At 42.3% G+C, this 27,574-nt stretch overlaps 1 protein-coding gene and 1 pseudogene across 1 annotated transcript in view; one reads left to right on the forward strand and one right to left on the reverse strand.

Annotated features, from left to right (window-relative positions):
• RAB31 (RAB31, member RAS oncogene family) overlaps positions 1-20,548 on the forward strand; it is a 155,017-nt gene extending 134,469 nt beyond the window's left edge. The window contains exons 8-9 of the mRNA XM_064378949.1: positions 4,979-5,088; positions 18,472-20,548. Coding sequence (XP_064235019.1) covers positions 4,979-5,088; positions 18,472-18,569 — 208 coding nt within the window. The 3' untranslated portion in view covers positions 18,570-20,548. The remainder of the gene's footprint in view (positions 1-4,978; positions 5,089-18,471) is intronic.
• Positions 20,549-26,476: 5,928 nt separating this feature from the next.
• On the reverse strand, positions 26,477-26,868 carry LOC105713212 (small ribosomal subunit protein eS24-like; annotated as a pseudogene).
• Between the last annotated feature and the right edge of the window lie 706 nt (positions 26,869-27,574).

Raw genomic sequence — 27,574 nt, forward strand, 5'->3', positions numbered from 1 at the left:
ATACTGCAAGACTGCCTCCCATTTCAGACTAGAGCTGCAAGTTTCCAGTATCCCCAACTTACTGCATTTCTGCCCAACAGACTACAAGTGTGGGCTCTCCTACGACCTCCCCTCAAATTCAGTAATTCACTAGAATGAACTCACAGAACCCAGGAAAGCACTGTACTTACTATTACTTTCAACGGAAGGAATTACAACAAATTTATTTTTAAGTTTTCTTTAGAGACAGGATCTCCCTCTGTTGCCCAGGCTAGAGTTCAGTGGTACAATCATAGCTCACTGAAGCCTCAGACTCCCTGAGCTCAAGCGATCTTCCTGCTTCAGTAGCTCCCAAGTAGCCGAGTCCACAAGCACACATCATCACACCTGGTTAATTTTTCCTGTTTTTCATAGAGACGGGGCCTTGCTATGCTGCTGAGGCTGGCCTTGAACTCCTGGTGTTATATGTAAATTTTCAGTGCCACAAAAGTAGTAGTACTCAAATATAAATTTCCTCAGCAAGGCAATTTACTTCTATAGTAGGGTGTGTCTCACATATGGAGCAATGGTGAGCGCACACCTGAACAAGGGAGGGAAAGGTTTCTTATTCCTGATACAGGTAGCCTCTACTGCTGTGTCATTCCCCTATTGGCTAGGGTTAGACCGCACAGTCTGAGCTAATTCCAATCAGCTGTTTTAAAGAGAGCAGGAGTACAAGCTGGAGTGGTGGGGTGGATAGTTTAGTGGGAAAGATGGTTATGGAACAGGTCAGAGCAGGTAGCCAGGAGTGACTCAGGTCAAAACAGGTGACCAGGGGAACAGGTGTGAACTACCAATTAGAACTGGCTAGAAAATTATTTGCTGAAATTAGAGGCAAGGTGGCAAAGAGAACCAGGAAGTTAAACTTTAAAATGGAGAATTAAAGAATAAGAGAGTTGAACATACCGACATACTGATTCTTTGAAGAGAAACTTGGAGTTCTGGAGTGATGCTCTTGCCTCGACCTCCCAAAGTGCTGGGATTACAGGCATGAGCCACTGTGCCTGACCCAAATTTAGTTTAAAGATCTCAATTGGCTTTATTCATGATTCTAGAATTGGCAACACATCATTCCATAAAATAGAATAAGTGTTTCCATGAGCTGAGTAGAAGGGATTGGCTTTATAGATAGAGAAGGGAAGAAGAAAGCAGGAGGAAGGAACAGGAGCCTGCTCTTCGTTTCAAAGATACTTTTCTTGGGGGACGGGCAGAGGGAGGGACAGGAGACAGAACAATAGAAAAATGTCAGATTAGTTAACATTGTATGTAAGGATTAAAGCCGAGGGAACTTCATTCCATGGCTACTGAAGACGTCAACTGGCCTGTTTTGCAAATTGGCTGTTATCTCTTGTGACTTCTCAGAAGGTCATAACCACTTAGTTTGGGTTTGGTGAAGGGAACTTAAGCATGGGGGGCTGTTTTTATTTTTAGTCTCATCTCTTGGAGCCCTAATGCAGAAGCTTAGTCCCACACAAAGGTCTCCTTATAATATTAATTTGACGTATAGTTCTGTTGTTACAGACACAACTCAGGAGTAGCTAAATGGAAGAGACAGCAAGGGCAAGGGGTGGGGGTGGGACGAGGAGCTTCCAGCTTCTCCAGGGTACCAGTGTACTCAGCAGCCTAGGCCCTCTCAAGCCTTGTGCTCAAGAATTGGTATTGAGGCTTCATTACTTAGTCATTATTGATTAAATCTCCAGCCCCAGGGGCTGGGGTTGGGCCGAAAGATTTGATCCTCTAACCATGTGGTGAATTCCTCCAGCAACCAGGCTCATCCTGAAGAGGCCACAGGATGGTCTAGGGCCACACCTGTCAAACTCAGGCATGGTTGAAGGGGCTCTTCAAGAATACCAGAAGTCACTCCTGTCACGCAGGAAACTACGAGGGTTTGGAGAGGACTGTGCCAGGAGCCAGGGCAAAGACCGAATCTGTATTCTTTATTATGCCACAGTAATAGGAATGTATTTTGGCAGACTCAAGAGTGGTTGGTCCTTCTAATCTCAGTTCACATTAGAGGGATTTTCACTGGCCGTCCAGCTTCTTCCTGTAAGCACCTGTTCTTTAGGTGGTTGGAGTAGGCTCTGCCCCCATCCACCCCAACTCCTGTGCATCTGACAGTTTGAAATATTTTGAGCCCCACGTGTGTCTGTCAAGATGGAAAGAACAGCCTCTGGAGTGTGGTGCCAGTGGGTGCTTGTGCCAGTGGGGCCTGGCAGGAGTGAAGTGGACAGAGTCACGGGGTTGGGTTAAGCCCTGCCTCACCTCTCATTAGGTGTGTCACTTCAGCAGGCCGATGATTTAATGAGGCTACAACGCAGACCTTGAGATGGAGAGATAAGAAAAGCACACCTTCAGACTCCTTCCACAGCTAGAGGTGGGTGGAAGGAGTCTGAGGGTGTGCTTTTCTTATCTCTCCATCTCAAGGTCTGTGTTGTAGACTGTGAAGGAATTAGCCTCTTAGCCATGGTCGTTCTCAGGATGGAGATGTTGGGCTGTGGCACATGATAACTCTTCTCATGTAAGCCTGGTGAACCTGTGCTGCACCTGCTCGTCCTACAATTGGACTGATCAGAGGCACTGAGGAAGCACTTTACCTGTGAATGTGATTTCCTCTCACCTGTGGGCCCCAAGGCATACTTGCTTGCCAGGTGCTCCCCACCCCACCCCAGTAGGGTAGCAGGTGACATCTCCTCCTGGACCCCATTGTGGGCAGACATGAGCCTCACCCTTTATCTGTGCTTTGATAAAGACCTCGGGAAGAGGCTGGGTGCAGTGGCTCACTCCTGTAAAAGTAATCCCAGCACTTTGGGAGGCTGAGGCAGGTGGATTACTTGAGGCCAGAAGTTCAAAACCAGCCTGGACAACATGGCAAAACCCCGTCTTTACCAAAAAATACAAAAATTAGCCTGGCATGATGGTGTGTGCCTGTAATCCCAGCTACTCAGGAAGCTTTGGCATGAGAATTGCTTGAACCCAGGAGGCAGAGGTTGCAGTGAGTCAAGATTGCACCACTGCACTCCAGCCTGGGTGACAGAACAAGATACTGTCTCAAAAAAAAAAAAGACTTCAGAATGAAGTGAAAAACAGGATATCATGCCAAACTGCACAGAGAAAAGCAGTTTTCTGGAATCTTTTAAATATAAAACTTCTGTTGCCAGAAAAACCCAAGCGTAATCCCTGTGACAGGCCTGGGGCTTGCCTGTTACAAGCAATGGAGAGTGAATGTCGGGATATACTTTCCTCTGCAGCTTGGAAGCACAGGTTCCCACTGACTGGGCTTTAAGGACGTATTTCCTTTGACTGAGAGGCTGAGACCATCGCCTTTAACATGGTAGGCGCTAGTTAGACGCTTTTCCAGCTAGGACTGAAGGGTCCTCCCCACATATGATTTGAGTCCCATAGATTGAATGCCAAGGTAAAATTTCCTTGGTAACTTTAAACCTCTTGAAGCCATTTACAGGCTCTGAGGAGGATGGAGGAAGAGTCGGGGAGGTGGATGCTGTCTCATCACTCCCTGTCCCTGTTTTGATTTTGTATCTGCCGCCTTCTCTTTTCCAGTAGCCATCCTTCTGGTCGAGGATTGTGTTACCTCTCACCTACAGCATTAGAGGAGCTTCCAGATTCTTCTCCTCACCTCTGTCCATTCTGTGCACTATTTTTTCTTAGACTGTGGAGCTGACCCTGTCACTTCCTGTCCTTCAGTGGCTTCTGGATATAGTCAGACGTGGTGTGCCTCCCTCTCTCAGCTCCAATCACCCTGACATTCTCTCCATTTGGGTCGCATGCCATTCATTTGCAAATCCACCATAACACCTCCAGCAGTGCTGGGTGCAGAATGAACTTTTAATAATCTCCTGGAATGAGTGCACTCTCCTGTCTCTGGGCCTCTGTTCAGGCTGTCCCATTCCAGAGTCTTACCTGCATTTGCCTAGGTGACCATCTCTGGGCATATTCCCGGGGCCCATTGAACAGGACATATCACTTTCTGCCCCTCTGCTCCTGAAGCAGTTTATGTTGCAGTGTTGTGGATTAGAGTGCCCCTGGATGAGCGTTGTTTGTCTGTGCTCTAAAGGACAGGTGCCAGAAGGCAGGACCTGTGTTTTCCCTGGCCCCTGGAGGAGGAACTGGCATGCAGCAGCTGCTGGAGAATAGGAACTGCATCTTTTTTACCTTTGGATCCACCACAGCATCTTCACATTGAAAAGAGGTCACTAGATTATTTTTTAGGGTGGTATGGCAGTAGACCCCATCCAAGTACTAGCCAGGCCTGACCCTGCTTAGCTTCCAAGATCAGACGAAATCGGGTGCGTTCAGGGTGAGTCTTTTTTAGATTGTTCATTTAAATAGAGTTAATGGCCTAAAACCTTTGCAAGAACATCCTCTTATAGGTGAAAAGTCCAGGTACGCCATCCTGTGTTGTAGCCATAGTGGCTATAACCATGCTCGTTTCCAAACTGTCACAGCACATTGCATATTTTCTCTGATTTGTGAAAGATAATATATAAAAAGTTTCACAAAACGTGTGTGCACAAACACACTAACAGTGGTGTTGGCGTTTTTAAATATCAAGTCACGTAATGGGGAAAAAAGTTGAAATCAACTGTAGCTCTGAAAGCTGAAATATGTACTGCCATATTCATCGTGGTTTTCCCTGCTGTTCTGGAATTCTTCTGTGGGAGCACGAACACTATTTTGTATATGCATATCTTCTCTACATGGTTGCCAGAGACTGGGCTTAAAACTGTTCCCAGAACAGTTTTGATTTCCATTTAACTGGTTTGAGTCCATTACTTTAAAAAGTCTCACTCATACTAGGTATCCATTCTTGCTGAGCAATTGACTTATTATTCTACAAGAAGTTAAAGGAGCTATGTGCCACACAAGCTGTTTGATCTTTTGGGTGATTTGCATTTTACAAACGAGCATTCATTTCCTGTCGGTATTTGACCTCTTTTTCCAGGGAGGTTCCCCTGAAGGATGCTAAGGAATATGCTGAATCCATAGGTGCCATCGTGGTTGAGACAAGTGCAAAAAATGCTATTAATATTGAAGAACTCTTTCAAGGAATCAGTAAGTACCTGAAATTCGATTTTCAGCCTAACTTGCATTTTTATGCTTCTGGGAACCAAAGGATAACATTTTAGAGCTCCGAAGTAGAACTTTTCCTCTGTGTGAGTTTATCAGATGCCATGGGTACAAAATCTACAGCTATGCAGTTGTTAATACCCACTTCTATTATCCTCTTGATTCTAGATTTCCATGATTCTGTACTCGAACCTGTTCACTCTGAGTTCTGTAAATTAAAATGAAGTAATCCTGTTGCAAAAGTAAAATTTATTTTAATTGAAAATTATGCATTCTGTAGCACTTTGTGTTAGTATACTGAGAGGAGGAGAGGTAAAATAGACAAGGTGTAGAACTCAAAAAAATCACCCATGAGACGGGATGACTCTGGGCAAACTGAATGAAGGAACCTTTCAGCAATTTTTTTGCCTGATAATCTCCTACAAAAAGTAATGTCTCCATCCTCTGCGACCCGAAATTGAGAACTGGGTGCAGGATTGGTGTGTACAGGTACCCCTTGTGTCTGGTGAGCTAATTAGGGAGGGTGAGAGCCTCCTTCCTGGTCCCCGTACTGAGACCTGTTGTGCTCACTGTATGCCAGCTCCCCGGGAATAGTCTTATCAACCAGCGCTGCTTCCCAGCTAATGGCCCTGCCAGCACATCTATCTGCAGCTGTGAGGCCTCCAGCCCAACAGATTTAACCTTCGTAAGTTCCCTGGTTGTGTCATTCTGTTCCGGAATCTGCCAGAGAAGTCCCTGCTGACAGCCGTCTGGGAAAACTGCTGAGTCACCCTCAGGAAAATCCGACCAGAGCATTATCAGGGACTTTGGGAGAAGTACAGGTGTTTGATGAAGTGCTGGTCCTGAAGTTCCTGGAATATCCACCTTAGGAGGAGTTAAACCTCAAAACAGCAATTGCCCTCAAATATCTTAGCTCCAGACAACTCCAAAAGGGAAACTTATGGTTTGATCTCCCTTCTGCCTGAGGTCGTTTTGGCAGAGCTCTCAAAGTTAGCGAAGCCGTGGCTTCCCAGAACAGGTTTGATTTCCATTTAACTGGTTTGAGTCCATTACTTTAGACTCCAAGAACTCACAGGAGGGAATATTTTGTTTATGTTGGCTTGACGGAGAATTCACTAGAGATGAGGAATGCTGACCTGCCTTACCTCCACTATGCAGAGATATGCAAAAGAAATGTGCAAAAGAATGACTCGGAGCCTCACCTCCCTAGCCACTGGCCCTTTCCTTCACTGGGGTCCCCACCCACTTCCCTTCTTTCCACCCTCAGAGTTTTGTTTCCTGTTACGATTTCATACTCTCAACGGAATAGTTTCAGGCTCCTTGCTCTGAGTGGCAGGCTGGGCTGGAATTTCATGTGGGAAACCCCATATCCCACATTCCTTCTCCATCATGGGCAGATGCTCTCAGGAGTTGTATCATTCTGGGTGACATCTAAGTTTGGGCTCAAACTCATTACATTAGCCTCACATTTCCTCAGATTAAACTCATTGTCTTCTGGTAGTGTTAGGCTCTTCTGCTGTGTTCTGCTACGAAACATTTTATTTTTACAGGTGGTTATAACGAACGAAGATAGATAGCTCCTGAGGACAATTGCCTTAGCACCTCTGTCCTTACAGCCCCGCGTATTCTGCAGAGCCCCCGCTTCCTTGTTAGCTCCCTGGCCTTGGAAGGCCCCCAGCACAGACAGCAGTGGTCAGCCAGGGGAGCCTGGTAACTTGTATTACCTGAACTTCAGGTTGAGGTCTGCGCACGAGCTGGGAGACCTTCTCAGGTTTATGAAAGTCGTTATTAAAATAAAAAATCAAATAAGGACCTCAAGGAGAAGAAGCCTAAGTAGGAAGTACTGTACGAATATCTTTTTTTTTTTTTTCTGAGACAAGGTCTTTCTCTGTTGCTCAGGCTGGAGTACAGTGAAGCAATCATAGCTCACTGCAGCCTCCACCTCCCGGGCTCAAGCAATTCTCCCACCTCAGCCTTCTGAGTAGCTGGGACTACAGGTGTGCACCACCACACGCAGTTGAATTTTTTTATTTTTAGTAGAATCAAGATCTTGCCATGCTGCCTAGGCTGGTCTCAAACTCCTATGAGCTCAAGCCATCTTCCTCCATCGGCCTCCCAAAGTGCCAGGATTACAGGTGTGAGCCACTGCACCTGGCTTGTAGTAATAGCTTAACTTAAAAGACATTTATCAAGGATAAATATCTTTCCTTGTATGACAGAGATTTTGAACAAATTAATTCCTCATATTCTGGTGGTCTACTTCATGAAAAAACAAGTGTTTTGCTTAAAGCATGGGTAATTATGGTTTCAAAGTAATTAATTCCTAAATAAGACATCAAATACCCATATCACCTCATCTTCCATGTCACGTAAAAATTGTTTCTGTTTTATTATGTTTTGGCTATAATTGCCTTAACAGAGAAAGCTTGTAGATACACAGCCATGGAAAAATCTCAATCTGTCTGTCTGTCTGCCTATCCATCTGCCTGTCTGTCTATCCATCTGTCCATTGATCCATCTATCTGTCCATCTGTCCATTTGTCTGTGTGTCTATCTGTCCATCTGTCTGTCTGTCTCTATCTGTCCTTCTGTCCATCTGTGTGTATATCCATCTCTCTAGCTGTCAATCTGTCTATCCATCTGTCTATCTAACTATCTATCTATCTATCTATCAATCATCTATCTAGTCATCTGTCCATCTGCCTGTCTATTAATCTGTCTGTCCATCCATCTGTCTATCCATCTGTCTGTCTGTCTGTCTGTCTATCTACACTTGTAAACACTGATGCCTACCTTTTGCCTCTTTTCTCCTTCAGGTGAATTTCTTCAGAATGGGTTTCTGTAGCCTAATTGCAGCTTAATTTAAAACACGATTCCAAGTACACCTAAATATATTGCAGCAGACTTTTCATTTATTTTTCTTTTCCCTACTTATGTTACATGTGCTCCTCCCTGAGCTTAAAATAGAACTACATATTGCTGACACCTAGGCTCCCCAGAGCAATGTTCCACAGTCAACTATGCCTGGAGAAAAGATGCAATAAAAAGTTAGGGAGCTGTGAAAATAAAAGGCCTTTAAAAAGGTGTGCTTAAACAAAATTAATTCACATTGACTCGGATGAAGAGGTAAATGTTTCTCTTTTACATTCCCATAGTGTTCATAAACCAGAAATGACACAACTGTGTTTTCTGAACATGAGCTAATACAGTGTCTAACTGGGGATTGCTTACCAAAATATTTTGCCTTTTTAAAGACTGAAGCTACCCTGTAAAGGATTTAGGTCCTGCTCTGTTTGGGATGGTCTGTGCACAGTTTGTCCTCCTCATATAATATCTTGTCCTTTGATTGGTATTCCTCCAGGTAGCCTTTTATAAGTCACATTTTTAGACCTACTTTATACCCCTGCATGTGGCTAATTTTCTTCCATAGATTACTTTTCTTCTTTGGGTTCTTATGCCCAAGGAGGAAAAGTAAAAACTTGAGGTTACTTTTGGTTTATTCTGTCATTTAGACACTTAAACATATTCTATCTTTAAATGATTCTCCAAGCGTTCAGGTATGTGTCTGTTCTTCTAGGGAGATTGCACATTCTTTGGGAGCTTGTCTTTTGTATTCCCCATAAAGCTGAGACTAGTGAATGGAATGGTGCTAAATTCAGGGTTTTGAATTTGGATCTCCATCCTCATCACCTGATATAAGGTGAAATGTAATCACTTTTCTTTGGGAATTTAAGGTTGATGAACAGCAAATTGGACAAGCCTACTTACTCTTGATTCGTTTATTCACAGATATATACTGTGCTCTTTTAAGGGTAGGTGCCACGCTAGACTCTGGGGACAGCACAGTGACAAAGCACAGTGACAGTGGAGAGGGGGAGACAGCTGTGGGCACAGTCAGATCGGTGTCTGATGACTCTTGGTAATCAGTACTGCACAGCGAAGGAGAGGACTGTGAGAGGTTACTATGGGGAGAGGGAGTGGCTTTAGATTGGGTGGGGAAGGCCTCCTCAAGGAAATGATTTTAAGCTGGACCTGAAAAACGACAAAAGGCCTGTGGGCAAAGAGCTTAAGAAGAGCTATCAGGCAGAGCAAACCGCAGGAGCCAAGTCCCCAAGGCAGGAAATGGCGTGGTGCTTTTAAGGAAGAGCAAGGTGTATGGTGGGAAGTTGAGGTTAGAGACTCAGCAGGGCCTTGTCATGGGGATAAAGCTGGTATGTGAAACAATTGGAAGCCCCTCAAGCTTTTAAAGCAGGTGTGCAGAGTGTCCAATTTACATTTACAAAAAAGATCACACTTAGAAGGAGGGAAGTCTCTGCATGGCTCAATCAGTTGGCATGCGATTGTAATAATCCAGGAGAGAAGTGGCTTGGATGAGGGTGGAGAAAGTGGAGTTGGAGTTCAGAAATCTTCTGGAAGAAGAACCGATAACACTGGAAGAAGATGGGGAAGGAGGAAGACGGCATTGCGAAGAGTCACCCCCAGGTTCTGTTTCCCGGAATGGGGAGGATTGGTATAGAAACAAGTGCTCTGGGCTGGATTTGGTTGTGAGCATAGCAGACAGGATTCTTGTGGGGAAACCAAGTTTTGGTTTGTGGATTATTATTCTCTTTTATTTTTAGAGATGAGGTCTCACTCTATTGCCCAGACTGGTCTTGAACTCCTGGGCTCAAGTGATCCTCCCCCGCCTTGATCTCCCAAAGTGCTGGGATTACAGGTGTGAGCCACCATGTCCAGCTGGTTTGTGGATTTTAATTACTCAACTCAAATATCTTGTTAAAAGTATTTTAACTTTTCCTGAGGGCAAAGAGAGGTGGAGTTGCAGGCTCAGCAGAAAAATGTCTGGCTTGGGGTGAGACCCAGCAAAATAGCTATGCTTTTGCTCCAATTAACTTAAATGTTGACTGTGGCAGAGAAAGCAGGACTTTCTCCTGAAAATTACACTTGGAGACACTAGAGACCTTAAACTAGGTTTTTTGTTTGTTGTTATTTTGAGAGCAAGGTGAGAAACATTTGTTTTATTAAGGTGAATATATGGGCATGTTGGTGTGCCCTGTAGTCCCAGCTATTCTGGAGGCTGAGACAGGAGGATCACTTAGGCCCAGGAGTTTGAGGCTGCAATGAGCTGTGATTGCATCACTGTACTCCAGCCTGAGCGACAGAACGAGACCCTATCTCTAAAATAAATAAATAAGGTAAATATATTTAGAGGCACAAGCATATTGGTTTGGAAATTGGAATAGGGTGTTAATATGAAAGACAAGAAGTTAAGACTTGTGGGTAGTGATCATGTTTTGTCCTGGAATCATTTGTTCACAGAGTGTTGTACTCTAGGTACCTTTGGTTTATAGCAGGTTAAAGAAATTGAAAAGCAAAGCAAAACGTTTGCAGATTTTGTAATAGTACAGCAAGCTGTCAGGTGAAGGTAAGTTTAGCAGTTAAGGAACAAGGAAAGGACAAAGACAAAGTTTGTCCACTTTCTTACCCCCCAAAAATTAATTTGGCGAATGTGAAATCATGTCATTTCAGCATATGGGCAAGTTGCGTCTCAAAAGGCATGTCTTTTATCCCAGCAATTCTAACAAAGAAATTGGTCAGGTGTGCAAACATAGTAATGTTTAACATGAATGGAGCTCTGATTCTGTGCTTTTGTTGCAATTGCTAAATATACACTAGCTCATTAATGCACCCTTGATCCTATGAAGCAGGCACTGTTATCATCTCTATTTTACAGATGAGGAAATTGAGGCCTGAAAGAGGCTTGTAACCTTCCCCAGGGCACACAGCTAATAAATGAGAGACAGGTAGGCAGGCTCCAGGGCACATGCTCTTAGCTTGTCTGTATCATGGCTCATTGCAGAGGGTGGTTTATTGTAACATTATTCATAATAGCAGAAAACAGGAAATTACTGAACTGTCCAAAAGTTGGGAAATAGTTTTTAAGAAATCGTGGTACACCGACATAAACAACTGATTCAAAAAGATGACATGAATCTTTGTTTACTGGCATAAAAAGATAAATCATTGAGTGCAAAATGAGTTACAGAGCAATTCATATAATATCCTGATTTCAGAATATATTTCATATAATATATAATGATAAATAATATATTATTCCAAGAATATACCCTTGGAATAATATCAAAATGTTAACAATGGTTGTTTCACGATGGTTAGATTCCAGGGAACTTACAAAAACACTATTATGTAAAATTTCAAACATATACACAAGTACACTGAATAATATAGTGAACCCTTGTATACTCAAAATCAAGCTTGTGTCATCTCTATCCCATCCTTCACTTACCACCTTTTTTATTTTGAAGAGAATCTCAGACATCATCAAATTTAATCCGTAAATATTTTGTCAGTAATTTTTTTACACAATGATAATTACACTATCGTATTAATAAGCAGAATGCTGTTATCATATTAATTGCTATTATCAAACAATCGGTGGTCAAATTTCCAAAAAGTTCATAGTTGTCATAAATGGTTTCTTTGTTTGCATGTTACCATTTGTTGAAATCAGAATGGAAATAATCTCCACATGCTGGGATTAGTTGGTGTGTGTATCTTTTAAGCCTCTCTTATGCAAGAGCTTTCCATTCTATCTATCTTTTTTTCCCCTTATGCAATTTGTTTATTCAAGAAATTAAATCAATTGTCCTGCAGTTTAAGAAAATATGGATTTTGCTGAGTTCCTTTTTTTTTTCTGAGTAGTATTCCATTGCATGCATAAACCACAATTTGTTAATCTATTCATCTGACATTTGGATGTTTTCAGTTTTGGGTGGTAGCCAGTAAGGGTGCTATAAGCATTCATGCGCAAGTCTTTGTGTGCATAAATACCAAGTAATGGAATGGCTGGCTTATCTGGTAGGAGTGCATTTAACTTTTTAAGATTAGACTGCCAAACTGTCTTCCAAGTGGTTTCACGACTAGATATTACCACACTCTAATGTGTGGGAGTTCCAGTTGCTCCATGTCCTTGTCAACACTTGGTACTGTTGGTTTGTAAAATGTTAACCATTTGAATGGAAGTATAGTGGTATCTCATTGTGATTTTTGTTTGCGTTTTCCTAATGACTAGTAATGTTGAGTGTCTTTTAGTGAGCTTGTTTTCAATTTGTATAACTGGCGAAGAGCCTGTTCAAATTTTACCCATTTTGTATTGGCTTGTTTGTCTTCTTATTGTTGAGTTCTAAAGATTACTTCTATGTTTTGGATACATATTTTTTTTATCAGATATTTGTTTTTCAATTATTTTCTCCCAGGCTGTGGCTTGTCTTCATTTTCTTAATAGTGTTGTTTGGAGGAAAGAGGTTTTTAATTATTGATGAAGTGTAGTTTGTCAGATTTTTTCCCTTTTGATGTGTGCTTTTCGTGTCTTATAATTTCTAAATGTTAAAACAAAAAATTAAAGGGATACATCCATGTAGTGGAACACTACTAAGGGATAAAAAGAAAATGAGCTGTCAAACCATGAAAAAATGTGGAAGAGCCTTAAATGCATATTGCTAAGTGAAAGGAACCAATCTGAAAAGGCTACACACCATATGATTTCAACTACATGACACACCAGAGGAGACAAAATTGTGGAGACAGCGAAAAGATTAGGTTGCTGTGGCTGTGGGAGGAGGGATGAATCAGTGGGTCACAGAGGATTTTTACGGCAGTGAAACTGTCCTGTCTGATACTGTAATGGAGGATACATGTTATTGCATGTTTATCAAAACCCATAAAATATACAGTGCCAAAGTAAACCCTCTTGCGAACTGTAGCCTAGCTTTAATAGTAATGTGTTCAGCAAATATTGGTTCATCAGTTGTTACAAATGTTTCACTAAAGCAAGAGGTGTTAAAAATGGGGGAAATTGGTGATGAGGAGAGGAAGGTATATGCCAACTCTCTATTTTTCACTCAATTTTTTTTTTTTTGTAAACCAAAAACTTCTCAAAAAGAAATAAAGTTTATCAATTAAAAAAAGAAAGAGAAAAGTGCCTTTGAGAGGTAGAGAAGCCTAATATTTTTTAAGGTTTTCTTTTTTTCTCTTTTTTTTAACTTTAAGTTCCGGGATACTTGTGCAGAACGTGCAGGTTTGTTACATAGGTATATGTGTGCCATGGTGGTTTGCTGCACCTATCAACCCAGTATCTAGGTTTTAAGCCACGCATGCATTAGGTATTTGTCCTAATGCTGTCCCTCCCTTCGCCCCCAACCCCACAACAGGCTCCAGTGTGTGATGTTCCCCCTCCCTATGTCCATGTGTTCTCATTGTTCAACTCCCACTTATGAGTGAGAACACACAGTGCTTGGTTTTCTGTTCCTGTATTAGTTTGCTGAGAATGATAGGGGAAGCCTAATGATTTTAAAGTAGCTTAAGTCCCTCTGTGTTGGACACCTTGGCATTTTAGACCAATGGTGGCTTCTCCTGACTTCCCTCGTGTAGGTGCATCACCACTTCTTTGCCTCCCTAGACTTTGAACTTCAGGTTTTTTAGTCTGTCTCTACTCTCTGCCTCCAGGCAGTTGTCACCTCCTGCTGAGCATCTTCCACAGTATCTCTTTCCATCTGTGCTTCCTGCTTCCCCGTGGCACACGCAAGGCTGACCTAATCCCTGACCTGGGCTTTCCAGGCCTCCTGACCCAATGCACTTCCTACCTGAGAATCCATTCTGGTCCTTTATAGCTTGTAGCGCATTCCTCTTTATCCTAATATTCAGGGCCTTCTAGTAATCCTAATATTCAGGGCCTTCTAGTAATCCTAATATTGTCTCCTTTATGGCAGCAAGAGGACAGCGCTAGGGAATAACTTCAAGTAGCATGTGTTTGTCCCCAGTTCTGCACTCTTAGGGTGGCGTTCCATGGTCGTGAGTCATTGCTGTGTTCCAGAGACCCCCCCTCCACATGGCTAGAGGCTAGAAGTCATTATCAAAAGTAAATACTGCCAAGTCCTAGCAAACTTGGTCAGGTTACTCATCTGGATGATTCAGAAAATCAGATCAAGAAATGGAAGTTACACAGTAACTGCTAGCATTGCTAACACCAAACAAAAGGTAGCCAAGCCAACTAATACAGGAACTGGAATGAAAAGAGCAAAGAATCACATACAGCAGAATGTTTAGGGGGGAACTGGTGCTCACACAGGAAATGGCTGGTTTATCACACAGGGAAAGGGAACAGCCCCAGCTAAGCTCACTGTTTTATTTTTGTTGTGTGTAAATGCATTACACCTCCAATTCAGAGCCATGATAAAATTTATAGGGTAGGAATTTGTTTTCACATACTGTGTTCCTATGGAATCATTTCTAAAACCTACTTTTCCTCTACACTGTCAGCTTTCAGGAAAACTGAACTTCAAAGAAAAAAAGTCTTTTAAACTTCTCCTAGATGGCATCTTATACAATCCAAACCATATTAAAATAAACACCCTGGTCTCGAATTTATGCTCAAGGACAACTTGTTCTGGAGGCTGAGTACTTAGAGCACATTTTGTAAGAGTGGAAACCTACAGACGAGGCTCAGAGCCTTTTCAGATGTTTGTGTATATATTTTTGTCCTGCTCTATGCTCGTGTAAATAGCACTGATTCAATAGTGTTCCAAGGTGATCACCTTGATACAGAATGCCATGGCCATTTTCCAAAACCATTTCTTTGTATAAGTGCCTTGAACCTTCCGGTAAGTTCTGAATACCTTAGGCCCTGAGATTGAGGTTTGCGTTCTGGTTTCCTGGTGCAGGCCCCCTTCTCCTTTTAAAGGTGCCAGCCTCATTGGTACGATCTGGCTTCCCTCTGTCTCTGCATGAAAGCATTTCCTTCTCCCTCCCTCTGTTTGAAGTTGGCATGTAGTGTGACTCATCACAGGCTGAGAGTTTTGTAGACAAGCAGGGTGGGTCCCAGTTCACTAACTAAACCCTGAGAATCGACTGTGACCATGAATCACACAGCATTTCTTCCCCCGACCCCATGCAAAACTCGTGAACCGTGCCCAGAAGCCCTCTACTGCTGGGGACTCCCTTCGTCATCATTCATTCCTCCCCTGTTAGAGACGGCCGTGTGTGTTCTTCTCCCACATTCCTTCTACAGGTGAAGAAAGGAAGGCTCGGAGGTTTTAAATAACTGGTCCAAGTTCACTGAACTGGAATGCGGACTCTCACATCTCAAAACTCTTTCTACCAAAGGAGAAAGATGAAGTCTGAGAAATATTTTACTCTAATAAGTGAAATTTTGAATATTATGAAGATAAAATAACCTGGTACTCCTAAGAAGCCAGGTTCCACAGCTGATTCAGGAATGCTGCTAAGAGTTCAAAACATGCAGGAGGGGAGTCTCCTTGAGACAGAGCCAGGCCTTCCTCAGTTTTCATCCTATGCATCTGTGCTCATTGTTGACTGGGGAGAGAAGTGAGGGGCAGCAAAGAGGAAGAAGGTGGCGGAAAGCGAGGAAGGGTGTTGACAGGACTTCCTGGCCTCCTATTTTACTATCTGCATGCTCTTTGTTTCTGGATTTTCACTACACTTTTGTCACTTCAATAACTGTCTTACATATGAACTTTTTCTTTAATTTGTGTACTTTCCAAAGCAAAAAACTTATGAAAACAAGCCATGAGGCATGTAAAGTCATGGAGGACTAAAAAGCTAATGCTGTTTTGCTAACATTAGAGTTAACATAAGGACACCACAAAGCTGATGTTAGCATAGGATGTTGATTTTGATACTGCAAAAAAATGCTAAAATTTCAACTCCGTATGCTGATAAGTAAACAGCTCTTGGCTCTTGGCTAACTAGGGCAACAGCTGTACCCATCAGAATTATAGTACTGTCCAAAAATATTTCAGGTGCAAAAGCAAAAGTCCTGGTTGCAGTGTGTAACACACTCAGGAGGCACCTGAAATATTACTAACTTCAGTAATGATGTAACTTGACACTGTCATCCCTTTGGAGTAAGTAACTCTTTATTGGCAAAATCTGACTTGGCTGGATCTTTAGAGTACTGGTAGTCATCGGAGACTTCCTCCTCCATCACCTAAGGTTGACAAAATAGAAGAGGCATTTTATTTACTCCTTTTTAATTGTGATAAATTTAAAAGAATAGTATGTCCAGAAAAGGAAAATTTATACTTACTGTCTCATTTGTTCCTGGATTAGGACTGAAGTGTTTTGGGGACGGCCTGCAAAAGCTCTGTAGATCTCTGTTGGCTACACAAAATGGCAAAAGCCACAGCTGCAGAAATTGTTGCAAACTTTTCATTCACTTCATCATCAGATGAAGATCTCTACTATTACTTTGGAATTTGGAGTTAAATGCTGGTGTCCTTTATCTTGATGCTTAAGCTTTGGTGAATGTCCATACTATCTAATCTACACAATGTATTATTACCTTTGAAGTAAACTCTTGATGTCCCTTGTGGAAATGCATCTCTGCTGGAGTGTTTTGGCTCTCATATGAACCTACCTCTCATTAGGTAACATCCACTTGCATTAAAAGACTTTGTCTTTGGAACCAATCTCTCTTCCACTTCTAAGTACTGGTTTCTTAGCAAATGAATACACTAGCTAGCCAGTAAAAAAATAAAAAATAAAAAATACTCATTTTAGGCTAGGCATGGTAGTTCATACCTGTAATTCCAGCACTTTAGAAGACCAAGGTGAGAGGATCTAGTTTAAGACCAGCCTGGGCAACATAGCAAGACCCTGTCTCTACAAAAAAAAAATATATATATATGTGTGTATATATATATGTATGTATATATACACACACACACATATATGTATATGTATATATATGTATATGTATATATGTGTGTGTATATGTGTGTATATATATACACACATATATATGTATATATTAAGCACCCAAACATTAAGCAGGGGTGTTGAAGCAGGGTGAAAATCTGTGTGTAGTGTTGATTGAAGGAAAGGGAACTCACTGTTGGCTTTCTTTGCGTGTGTGTGTGTGTGTGTGTGTGTGTGTATGTGTGTATATATATATATATATATTTTTTTTTTTTTTTTGGGAGGGGGGCATGGTGGTGCATACCTGTAGTCTCAGCTACTTAGAAGGTTGAGGTGGAAGGATCCCTTTAACCGTGGAATTCGATGTTGCAGTAAGCCATGATCAAGCCACTGCACTTCAGCCTGGGCAACAGAGTGAGACCCTATCTCAAGAATAAAACAAAATCCACATTTTAGAGCTAGTCCTTCTTGCCTTTTTCAAGAGGGATAGAAAAGTAGCAGAGAAAGCTAATGTAGTTCAATGGGAAGAGCACAGGCCTTGGGACCCGTCAGGAAATGAAGGTGTAGATTATAATCAAAGCACCAGCTGTACTACTACCTATTATTGATGGGACCTTCAGCAACGTGCTCAAATTCTCAAGTCATAGTGAAATGGTGATAATAGCGACCATTACATCAAATTTGCAGGGCGAGGTGAGGATGGTGTTTGTGAAAATCTTTGAAAACTGGGATCTACTAAGGTTATTTCCAGATTCCTTTGCCTTTTTTCAAAAAACAACTTTATTGAGATAAAATTCATATACCATACATTTCACCCATTTCAAGTGTACAATTCAGTGGTGTTGGTATATTCATAGATCTGTGCAGCCATCAGCACAGTCAATTTTAAAATATTTTAATCACCTCATAAAAAAGCCCATACCCTTTAGCTATCATCTCCCTGGCCCCTTCCATTGCCAGTTTAATTTTTATTTTATTTTTATTTATAGAGACTCTCAGATAATTTTTTAAATTAAGTTAAGTAAAAATAAAATTACTTGTGGATGACATTAAAATACTGTTTCCTATGAAGAATGTCTCTGTAGGGCTTTCCAGTTAATGATCTAAGTGCATTGGCAGGATGAGGGATGATGAGCTAAGTGTTAATAAATGACACTGCTAGGAAGATTACAATTCAAATCCGTTTCTATTTTGAGAAGCAGAAAAGATGGATGAGTACTCACTGTTACTGTTGAAGTCACGGTACCATGAAAGCCGCTCATTAAATCAGGATGGGTCTGTGGGAAGGTGGGGAGGGAGAAATGCACTGATGAGTGGAGGGTGGGTGGGAACTGCCTCCAGGAGCGGATCTTCCTAGCCCAGGAAATCCACACCATCAGGAAGCTGCTGGACTGTTCCTTACCTGAACTTCCTAAGCCCATGAATTAGGCTTCATGCAGCAGAGCTAGGGAGGAAAGGATAGAAAGAAGGAAGGGAGGAAGGAAAGGAAGAAAGGAAGGAGAAAGCCCCTCCGGGATCGCCTCTGTTTTCTGCACAACCCAAACATTAAGCAGGGGTGTTGAAGCAGGGTGAAAATCTGTGTGCAGTGTTGGCTGGGGGAAAGGGAACTCACCCTTAGCTTTCTTTTTGTTCCAGGCCGCCAGATCCCACCCTTGGACCCCCATGAAAATGGAAACAATGGAGCAATCAAACTTGTGAAGCAAACTACGCAAGCCAGCCGCCGGTGCTGTTGACCCAAGGGCCATGGTCCATGGTACTTGAAGAAGCCAGAGCCCACAACCCTGTGCGCTGCTGAAGGACCCTATGCTCGGTGTCCTGGCACCTCACTTTGAGAAGAATGAGCACCCTGGCTTTGCATCCTGGAAGACCTGCAGGGGGTGGGGCAGAAAATGTCCCTGAAAAAGGATTTTAGAAAACCCTGGAGAAACCCACCACACCACCACAAAATGGCCTTTAGTGCATGAAATGCACATGGAAGGGATGTAGTTGCATTTTTGCTAAAAAACCTTTAAAAATTCTTGGATGTATGCAAAAGTCTTACTGCCTTATTATGTGTATGGAATTCTAAAGTGGAGTTCCACTCGGATTTCCTGTGCTATCTATCCAAATTCCAGTAACTTCTTCAGTGTCATTGCCTTTGTTGCCTAACCAACCTTCACTGAAAGGCAAATTTAATTCAGGAGGTTAGGTTTTAGCTAGCTTTGGAAGTAAGCCTTTATTTATTACTTTTCTGAGGGAAAGGGAGAAGTGTCAATGGACCATCACTCAGACTGAGACTTGAGCTATTACAGAAGCCAGGAAAAGTGTATTAGAAACTGTTGTCTACACCTCTTTTAATTGGTGAACATTTTTCTAAGTTATGGTCATATATACCCAAACAAACCAAATCAGACTAAATTATTGCATATGATTTTGAGACTGGGAGGCCTAGTTTGAAAGAGCAATTTAAGTAATCACTATGTAAGTGGTGAGAGATGCAGGATATACATGTTATTCAAGAGACCACCTGACATGCTTCTCTTCCGCAGGAGTACATTTCTCCTCTCTTAGAGAAGTTTAATGCACATAGTATTATTTTACTAAGAGAATATCTCTTAGTGTCATATCTAAGGGAAGAGAATTAACTGGAATTAAGTTTAATGTTTGAATCTAAATCATAGGGCAAACTTCTATTAATAGCAATTAATAATAGGTTATAGGAAAGCCAGCCAAAGGAAGTATCAGCACCTTAAAATTCTAGACACAAAAAAACTACAAAATCAGAGAAAGTATTTTTATGTTTCTAGCTTGGAGAGAAGGTTTTAGGGCTAACCAGAGGTCTGACCCTGGAATGCCAAGGAACTGAGAATGGACTTCGATGAAAACCTTCCTTTTCAGATTCCCTGTCTGCTCAATTAATTAAAGATCTTTGAATCCAAAGGAAGTCAAGGAATAAAAAGCTTGGAAAGGAAGAAAAGTGATTCCTACTGAAAATTCAAATTCTATTACCATTCTAACTTTCATAAAATGTTGGGATCAAGAAGCAGTTGATTTCCTGCCAGGGCTTATATTAGGGGGTGATTCTTAAAGGACATTAGGATTGGTGCTCAGAAATGGTTAATCATGCTGTGTGCTAACCAGGGCCAGCTGGTACCTTCTTTGCCATGAGCATTCGAGGGACAGCTAACCCTTATTGACAATCTATAATGTGAAAGTCAGGAAAGAGATCATGAGCTGATTAGATTAAAGGTGGCTCATGCCTGTAATCCCAGCACTTTGGAAGGCCCATGCAGGCAGATCATGAGGTCAGGGTTTGAGACCAGCCTGACCACCATGGTGAAAACTCATCTCTACTAAAAATACAAAAATTAGCTGTGTGGTGTTGGGTGCCTCTAGTCCCAGCTACTCAGGAGGCTGAGGCAGGAGAATTGCTTGCACCCAGGAGGCAGAGGTTGCAGTGAGCCAAGATCACGCCATTGCACTCCAGCCTGGGCAACAGAGCAATACTCCATCTCAAAAAAAAAAAGACCTGGCACTTCAGTAATCAGCACACTTCTGCTTCACTCAAGAGAGTTCATTGACAGTCTTAGGATATGAAGGCTGGAAAACATTTATTTTGCTTCAAGAGTTACATTTGGATCTCCCAAACAGGTACCTCAAAAACTTAGCAAGTGGCATTTGGATGTCTTGACAGGGTCTTTGCAGGAATTTTTAGGGTTTTTTCCACATTAACAGCTGGCATGATGGTGCTTGCAGGCCAAGAAATGATCATACCTTTTGCCAAAGGTAAAAAAAAATTGAGTTGAAAATTAAAGTGACCTCTTTCCAGCTGACATGTAGGCTTAATTTGTAACCTTTCTTCATCTAGTTTTCCCTGAGAACCTGGATTTATCTCTAGACAGCTGATCAGGTTTTGAGCTGAGGGATAAGATCCTAGCTGAGAGTTTTGTATCTTTGGGCTGGGTTTGCAGTGGTTGTATTTTGCATAAAATGTCTAGTCTTAGCCACACGTAGTGAGCTACTCACTAATGAGCCCATGGTTTTATTTCAGAAGCACATGAAGGTGTAAAACCAATGTTACCTTTCTGTATTGCCTTAGCTATTCAAGCCAGTCAGATGACAATATATATATATATTCTGATCATCACTCAGAGCAGTCGGTGAAGAAAGTAGATCACACTAGGGCACACTGGTATTCACATAAACATTGAATCTTCTCTGTGGATGCTCAGGCCTTGTCTACAATGAGGCATTACGACCTTCCTTTGTTTTGGCTTGGGATTACTTCCTGGCTGTCTAATAATTGAACCATAACCACATAGTATTATGTAAAGGCCTGGAAATTACTGTTGCTAAAAAGAACTCATGTAGTTTCATGTGATGTTTCATGTAACGTTTTCCAAAATTTGTTCCTTCTCCCTTTTTTTCCTTTCATGTGTGGCATGAGTGTGTGTCTGTGTAAATATGATTGTGTATGTGTTTTTCCAACATGTAATCCATTTCACTGATTGAGTTTGGCCTCTAGCCATACATTAATATAAGGTAGGCATGGCTTCTCAGAGGGCTGATTTCCCAGCGGAAATCCCTGAGAATGGCAGTGGAGTTGTGCAAGCATTTTGCATTGTCACATAATTGACTTATGGCACATTAGGCATTGAGGATGACGTTACCTTGCAGACTAAAAGGTTGAAGACCCGAAACTAACTTTTAACCAACAATAAGGGCTGTGCCCCAATGAAAACTGAGTTCATTTTCTGAGAAAGGTTTGGATGACTGAAATATTTCCTCTACAGTCAAGGACCTTGGCATCTGATGGCTGAAACTGAACTTTTTTGTGTGAGCTTCAGTTCTCACTGTTCTGCAATGCTCCTGGCAAACTGAATGGTGAACTAGCTTATACACTAAAGGGTTCTGAGCTGTATTCAGACCTATTTGTTATCTAGCTTACTGTCTTAACATTGTTGAAACCAGACCCCGTAATCCAATGGTGCTGCTCTGTTGTGCAGACCGCTTCCTTTTCTCGTGTTTTTGCAAAGCGCTTCCGTCTGGGCTGGACCCAGTTCTTGCACATACAAGACACCGCTACAGTCAGCTAGGACCTTTCCACCATGTATCCTATTCTGTAGTAAAGCATTTCCTTCAACAATGCCCAATTGTATCTGTTATTTTTGTTTTAACACACACTGATTCATACTAATAAATATTTTAAGTTTTATCAAGTTTGTCTTTTTCTTATTACAATGTTCAGTAGAATCATTTTTTTTAAATCACAGTTAAACAGAGAATGATTATTCCCAGGGAAATGTGTGCACCTGTACATTTGGTGATATGCATAAGGATGTTCCCGGAAACACTGTTTGCAATAGCAAAATGTTGTCTTCCACTAAGGAAATGGAAAAATGAAATGTGGCCCAGCCACATGATGAAAGCTATCAGGTAATTAAGATGAATGCAGTATTATCATGTATCAACATGGATCTCAAAAACAGAATTTGGAGTGCAGGCTGCCATCCTGCACATTCCCAAGGGAGCTATCATCATAGTGGCCTGTTTGAATGCAACCCTCAGGAAATGTGCAGTGCACAGCCTGGGCAACCACCTGTGTCCCTGGCTGAGTGAATAAAGTAAGCTGAATAAGTACCAATGCCTATCAACTCACACAGAACAATAATTCAGACATTGTTTACCAATGTGTTTGTGTGCTAAAAGAATTAGAAAGTGAAACATGAACTTCATGATGGTCCTCACCTGAAGGGAGGGAGAAAGTGAACAGGATCAGGGAGAACAAAGGGCATGTAACTATCAGTCATTTGTATTTACTTTGTGATAGAAAAATCTGAAGACAATATGACAAAAGGATAACATTTGGTCGTTTCAAGGCATATGTTTTATTAGCCTCTATATTTTTCTGAGTGTTTTGTTTTTCAAAGCAAAAGGGGAATGGAGACAAGAAACAAACAATAAAGGATCAGGGTGACTTCTTTAATATGCAAGAAAAATTTTATAACTGTACTTGCCAAGTCAGTTACCCACTAAATTTGATGAGGTATACTCACTCCCAACCCCTCCTCCACCATCATCTCAGCCTCCACTATCTGCCACCAACAAACACATACATACTTTCAAATTCATGCCCTTGTGGGGCTTATGTTTTCTCTGCATAGCTTCATTTGATGTCTAGAGGACTGGGAAAGTGGGAGATGAAGAGGAGATATGCAGCACTCTCAGCATCGGAGACACTGTCTGAGGCCCCGGCTAGAAATGCTTCCAATATGTAATCAAACTAGAAACACCCACCATCAAGAGACTCAGTGTTCCAATTTTATGAGAAAATACGCCTTTCTTTTGCATTTACTAAGAAGCAGTTGTCTGTGTATAGCAACTTTGGGAAATGTTTTTGGAAATAATCCCATGATTGAATTCAGATGGCATATTTTGTGCAGCCCAGACTTTGATGTCAATCGTATTCTGCACAGGGATTCCACTACCCACTCCTGCACAACTGTTTTGTTCCACCTGGGAGTGTATTTAATAGAACCAGTGTCTGAGGAGTTATGCCCTGAGGCTGGCAACTTGCACATTTTTACAAAACTTGCACATTTTTAGGAGACAACTCCAGTGGGTTGAGGGGGGCGCTGAAGAGCAAGGACAAGGAGCTCGGGCTGTACTCAGCTGACTCCAGCATTCCCTGTGGTTGCTATAAATAATTCCTGTTCCTTCAAATAGTTCCTGTTCAGGCAGGTATTGTCTAGAGAGCAGACTTGCAGGTTGGAAGAGGAGAGAGACTTCATCCCAATTTCATGAGCATTCTACTCCAGGAATGTCTCCTCTCAAGTTTCTAGACATAACTGCAGCAACTGGCTTTTTGAACATATATGAAGCCATCCTCTCCCTTCCATTCCAGTATTCTATTAAAAAACTGAAAAGATAACACCAACTGTTGCCTGGTATCCTGAAAAGAGGCAGTCCCATATATGCTGGTCAGAGTATAAATTGGTATAATCTTTCTAGACAGCAGCTTGGCAATGTATGTCAAAAACATTTGAAATTAGCATATCCTATGAGCCGCTAATGTTATTTTTCTATTTTTGGGAATTAATTTTACCTTTATGTGTGTGTGTATAACAGAAATATTATCTGATGCCCAAAACTTAAATTGGCATAAAACAAACAATGATTCAAAGGCAGGTGGATCAGGGGGTCAAGAGATTGAGACCATCCTGATCAACATGGTGAAACTCCATCTCTACTAAAAATACAAAAATTAGCTGGGCATGGTGGTGCGTGCCTGTAGTCTCAGCTACTTGGGAGGCTGAGGCAGGAGAATTGCTTGAGCCCAGGAGGCGGAGGTTGCAGTTAGCCGAGATTGTGCCATTGCACTCCAGCCTGAGTAACAAAAGTGAAACTCCATCTCAAAAAAAAAAAAAAAACAATTATTATATTACAGTTTCTGAGGGCAGGAAGTTGAAAATGACTTAGCTAGGTGGTTCTGGCTAGGGATCTTCAGATGTTATCTGGGGCTACAGTCATCTGAAGGCTTGACTGGGGCTGAGATTCTGCTGCTGAGGTGGGTCACTCACTGGCTGTTAGCAGGAAGCCTCCATTCCTCACCAGGTGAACCTCTCCATGTGCTGCTTGATGACCTCATGATGTGGCATGAGCCCCATTCTGTCTGATGCAGAAAGCTGAATGTAGTTTTCTTCCAGCTGTTTACAGAAAATGGGATTTTCTTTTCTATCACATTGTCAGGCTGCAAATTTTCTAAACTTTTATGCTCTGCTTCCCTTATAAAACTGAATTCCTTTAACAGCACTCAAGTCACCTCTTAAATGCTTTTTTGCTTAGAAATTTCTCCCACCAGATGCCCTAAATCATCTCTCTCAAGTTCAAACTTCCACAAATCTCTAAGGCAGGGGCAAAATGTCACTAGTCTCTTTGCTAAAACATAACAAGAGTCACCTTTACTCCAGTTCCCAACAAGTTCCTTGTCTCTATTTAAGACCACCTCCTTGCAGTGAGCCGAGATTGCGCCACTGCACTCCAGCCTGGTGCCTGGCGACAGAGCAACACTCTGTCTAAAAAAAAAAAAAAGATCACCTCCACCTGGATTTTATTGTCCATGTTGCTTATTCAACAAGTCTCTAGTAAGTTCCAAAGTTTCCCATGTTTTCCAATCTTCTTCTGAGCCCTCCATACTGTTCCAATCTCTTCTATTACCCAGTTCCAAAGTTGCTTCCACACTTCCAGGTATCTTTTCAGCAGTACCCCACTCCTGGTACCAATTCACTGTATTAGACCATTTTCATGCTGCTGATAAAGACATACCCGAGACTAGGTAATTTACAAAATAAAGAGGTTTAGTGGACTTACAATTCCACATGGCTGAACTTTTATCCTCTGCTTCCCTTACAAAACTGAAGGCCTTTAACAGCACCCAAGTCACCTCTTAAATGCTTTTCTGCTTAGAAATTTCTTCCACCAGATACCCTAAATCATCTCTCAATCTGGGTCTCACAATCATGATAGAAGGCAAAGAGGAGCAAGTCACATCTTACATGGATGGCAGCAGCCAAAAAGAGAGCTTGTGCAAAGAAACTCCCATTTTAAAACCATCAGGACCCACTCAGCATCACAAGAACAACAAAGAAAAGACCTACCCCCAAAATTCAGGTCACATCACACCAGGTTCCCCCCATGACATGTGGGAACTGTGGAAGTTACAATTCAAGATGAAATTTGGGTGGGGACACAGCCAAACCATATCAGCTGGAGATGTGGGCACCCTTCCAGGAGGTGGTGGAGAGCTGGAGCTGGAGCCTCTTCCAGGAGGTGGTGGAGCACTGGAGATGGGCCCCCTTCCAGAAGGTGGTAAAGAGCTGGAGAAGGGTTCCCTTATAGGAGGTGGCAAAGAACTAGAGATGGGTCCCCTTCCAGGAGGTCGTGGAGAACTGGAGATGAGTCCCCTTCCAGGAAGTGGTGGAGAGCTGGGGATGGGTCCCCTTCCAGGAGGTGGTGGAGAGATAGAGATGGGCCCCCTTCCAGGAGGTGATAGAGAGCTAGAGATGGGCCCCCTTCCAGGAGGTGGTGGAGAATTGGAGATGGGCTCCCTTCCAGGAGGTGGCAGGGAGCTGGAGATAGGCACCCTTCCAGAAGGTGGTGAAGAGCTGGGACTGGGTCTTTTTGTAGGAGGTGGTGGGGAACTGGAGATGGGCCCCCTTCCAGGAGGTGGTGGAGAGCTGGGGCTGGGTCCCTTTCTAGGAGGTGGTGGGGAGCTGGGGCTGGCCTGCCTTCCAGGGTCTTACCTAGATGGCATCTGAGTGTCAGCTGCCTGGGCTTCTCTAGTGCTTTTCTTCCTGAAGCCAGGGGGAGGAGAAACTTCACCCAGGCTTATCCATTTAGGTTTCTGAATCTTCTGCTTAGTTCCAGACTCTTCCCCCAATCTGGGGCACTTTTGAGAGTGAAAAGGGCTGCTGGAACAGAAAGAACAAAGGGTAGTTCTGAGCACACTGGGATGTGGATCATTCTAGACTATCCTTCTTCTTTTTTTTTTTTTTCACATGAAAGTTTTTAGTTTATTAAGCTTCTCGTGAAAAGTCCACAGCGGCCATAGATAACATCATTGCAGCATCTTTACTCCTTTGGCTGTGATCCCATCTCCAGCTCACTTTTTGCCAGCACCAACATCGGCCTTTGCAGTCCCCCTGACTTTCTTCATTCTGTTCTTGCGTTCCTTTCATTGCTTTCTTGAGATCTTTTTCTTCTCATACAGGCCATCTCTTGCAAGTTTATGTTTGGGTTCATTTTTCTTTGCATAATCCAGGGAATCATAAATTATGCCAAAGCCAGTTGTCTTGCCACTACCAAAATGAGTTCTGAATCCAAATACAAAGATGACTTCCGGTGTGGTCTTGTATATTTTGGCTAGTTTTCCCCGAATTTCTGCCTTAGGCACTGTTGCCTTCCGGGGTGAAGGACGTCAATGACCATTTGTTTCCTCTGACGCAGTCTATTGGTCACGAACTTTCTAGTGCGAATAGTTACTGTGTCGTTCATGATGGCGGCCTATCCTTAGACAGTTGGGGAGGAAAAGAGCTAGACTAGCCTTCTTCTACACTTCTGGCACTGGGGAGGGCATGTTGGGGGACAGAAAAAGCATGAGTTCCTGGGTAGCACCTTATCACCTATCTTTGTAAAATCATCCATCTGTCCTCCCATCCAACAAGTGTTTATTGAGTGCTACTATGAGTCAGGTGGTGAACTAGTCCTTCACACTTCATCAGATTTCTACAATTACCAAGCTTACAAAGGAGGGAACGAAGAGAAGAGAAAAGACAAGACAACTGAGAATGGCAAGAATGAGGAGTTCCAGGGCAGTGTGACTTGAGGAAGCACTCTGGCCACATGGATGGGAACCAGAAACTGATGAGTCAGCCCCTTCCCTTACTCATCAAATGATTCTGAGCAAGTTACTTGGTTTGTCTGAACCTCAGTTACCTCTTGTAAAATGGGAATAGTATCCACATCATGGGGTTAATGTCACATGAAGTGAAATCATTGTTTGCAAGGCACTTAGGACAGGGAACTGAGTGGCGATGATGATGCCATAGGCTTCAGCCTTTGCCCTGAAGCTGGGAAGGGTTCTTTTTCCCTGTCCTCTTAGTTGCTACATTCTTTTATTTATTTATTTATTTTTTACTTTAAGTCCCAGTATACATGTGCAGAATGTGCAGGTTTGATACATAGGTATACCTGTGCCATG

Source organism: Aotus nancymaae, unplaced genomic scaffold (genome assembly GCF_030222135.1).
Source record: "Aotus nancymaae isolate 86718 unplaced genomic scaffold, 86718_ANA_hifiasm-v0.15.2.pri h1tg000020l, whole genome shotgun sequence".
Classification (NCBI taxonomy): domain Eukaryota; kingdom Metazoa; phylum Chordata; class Mammalia; order Primates; family Aotidae; genus Aotus; species Aotus nancymaae.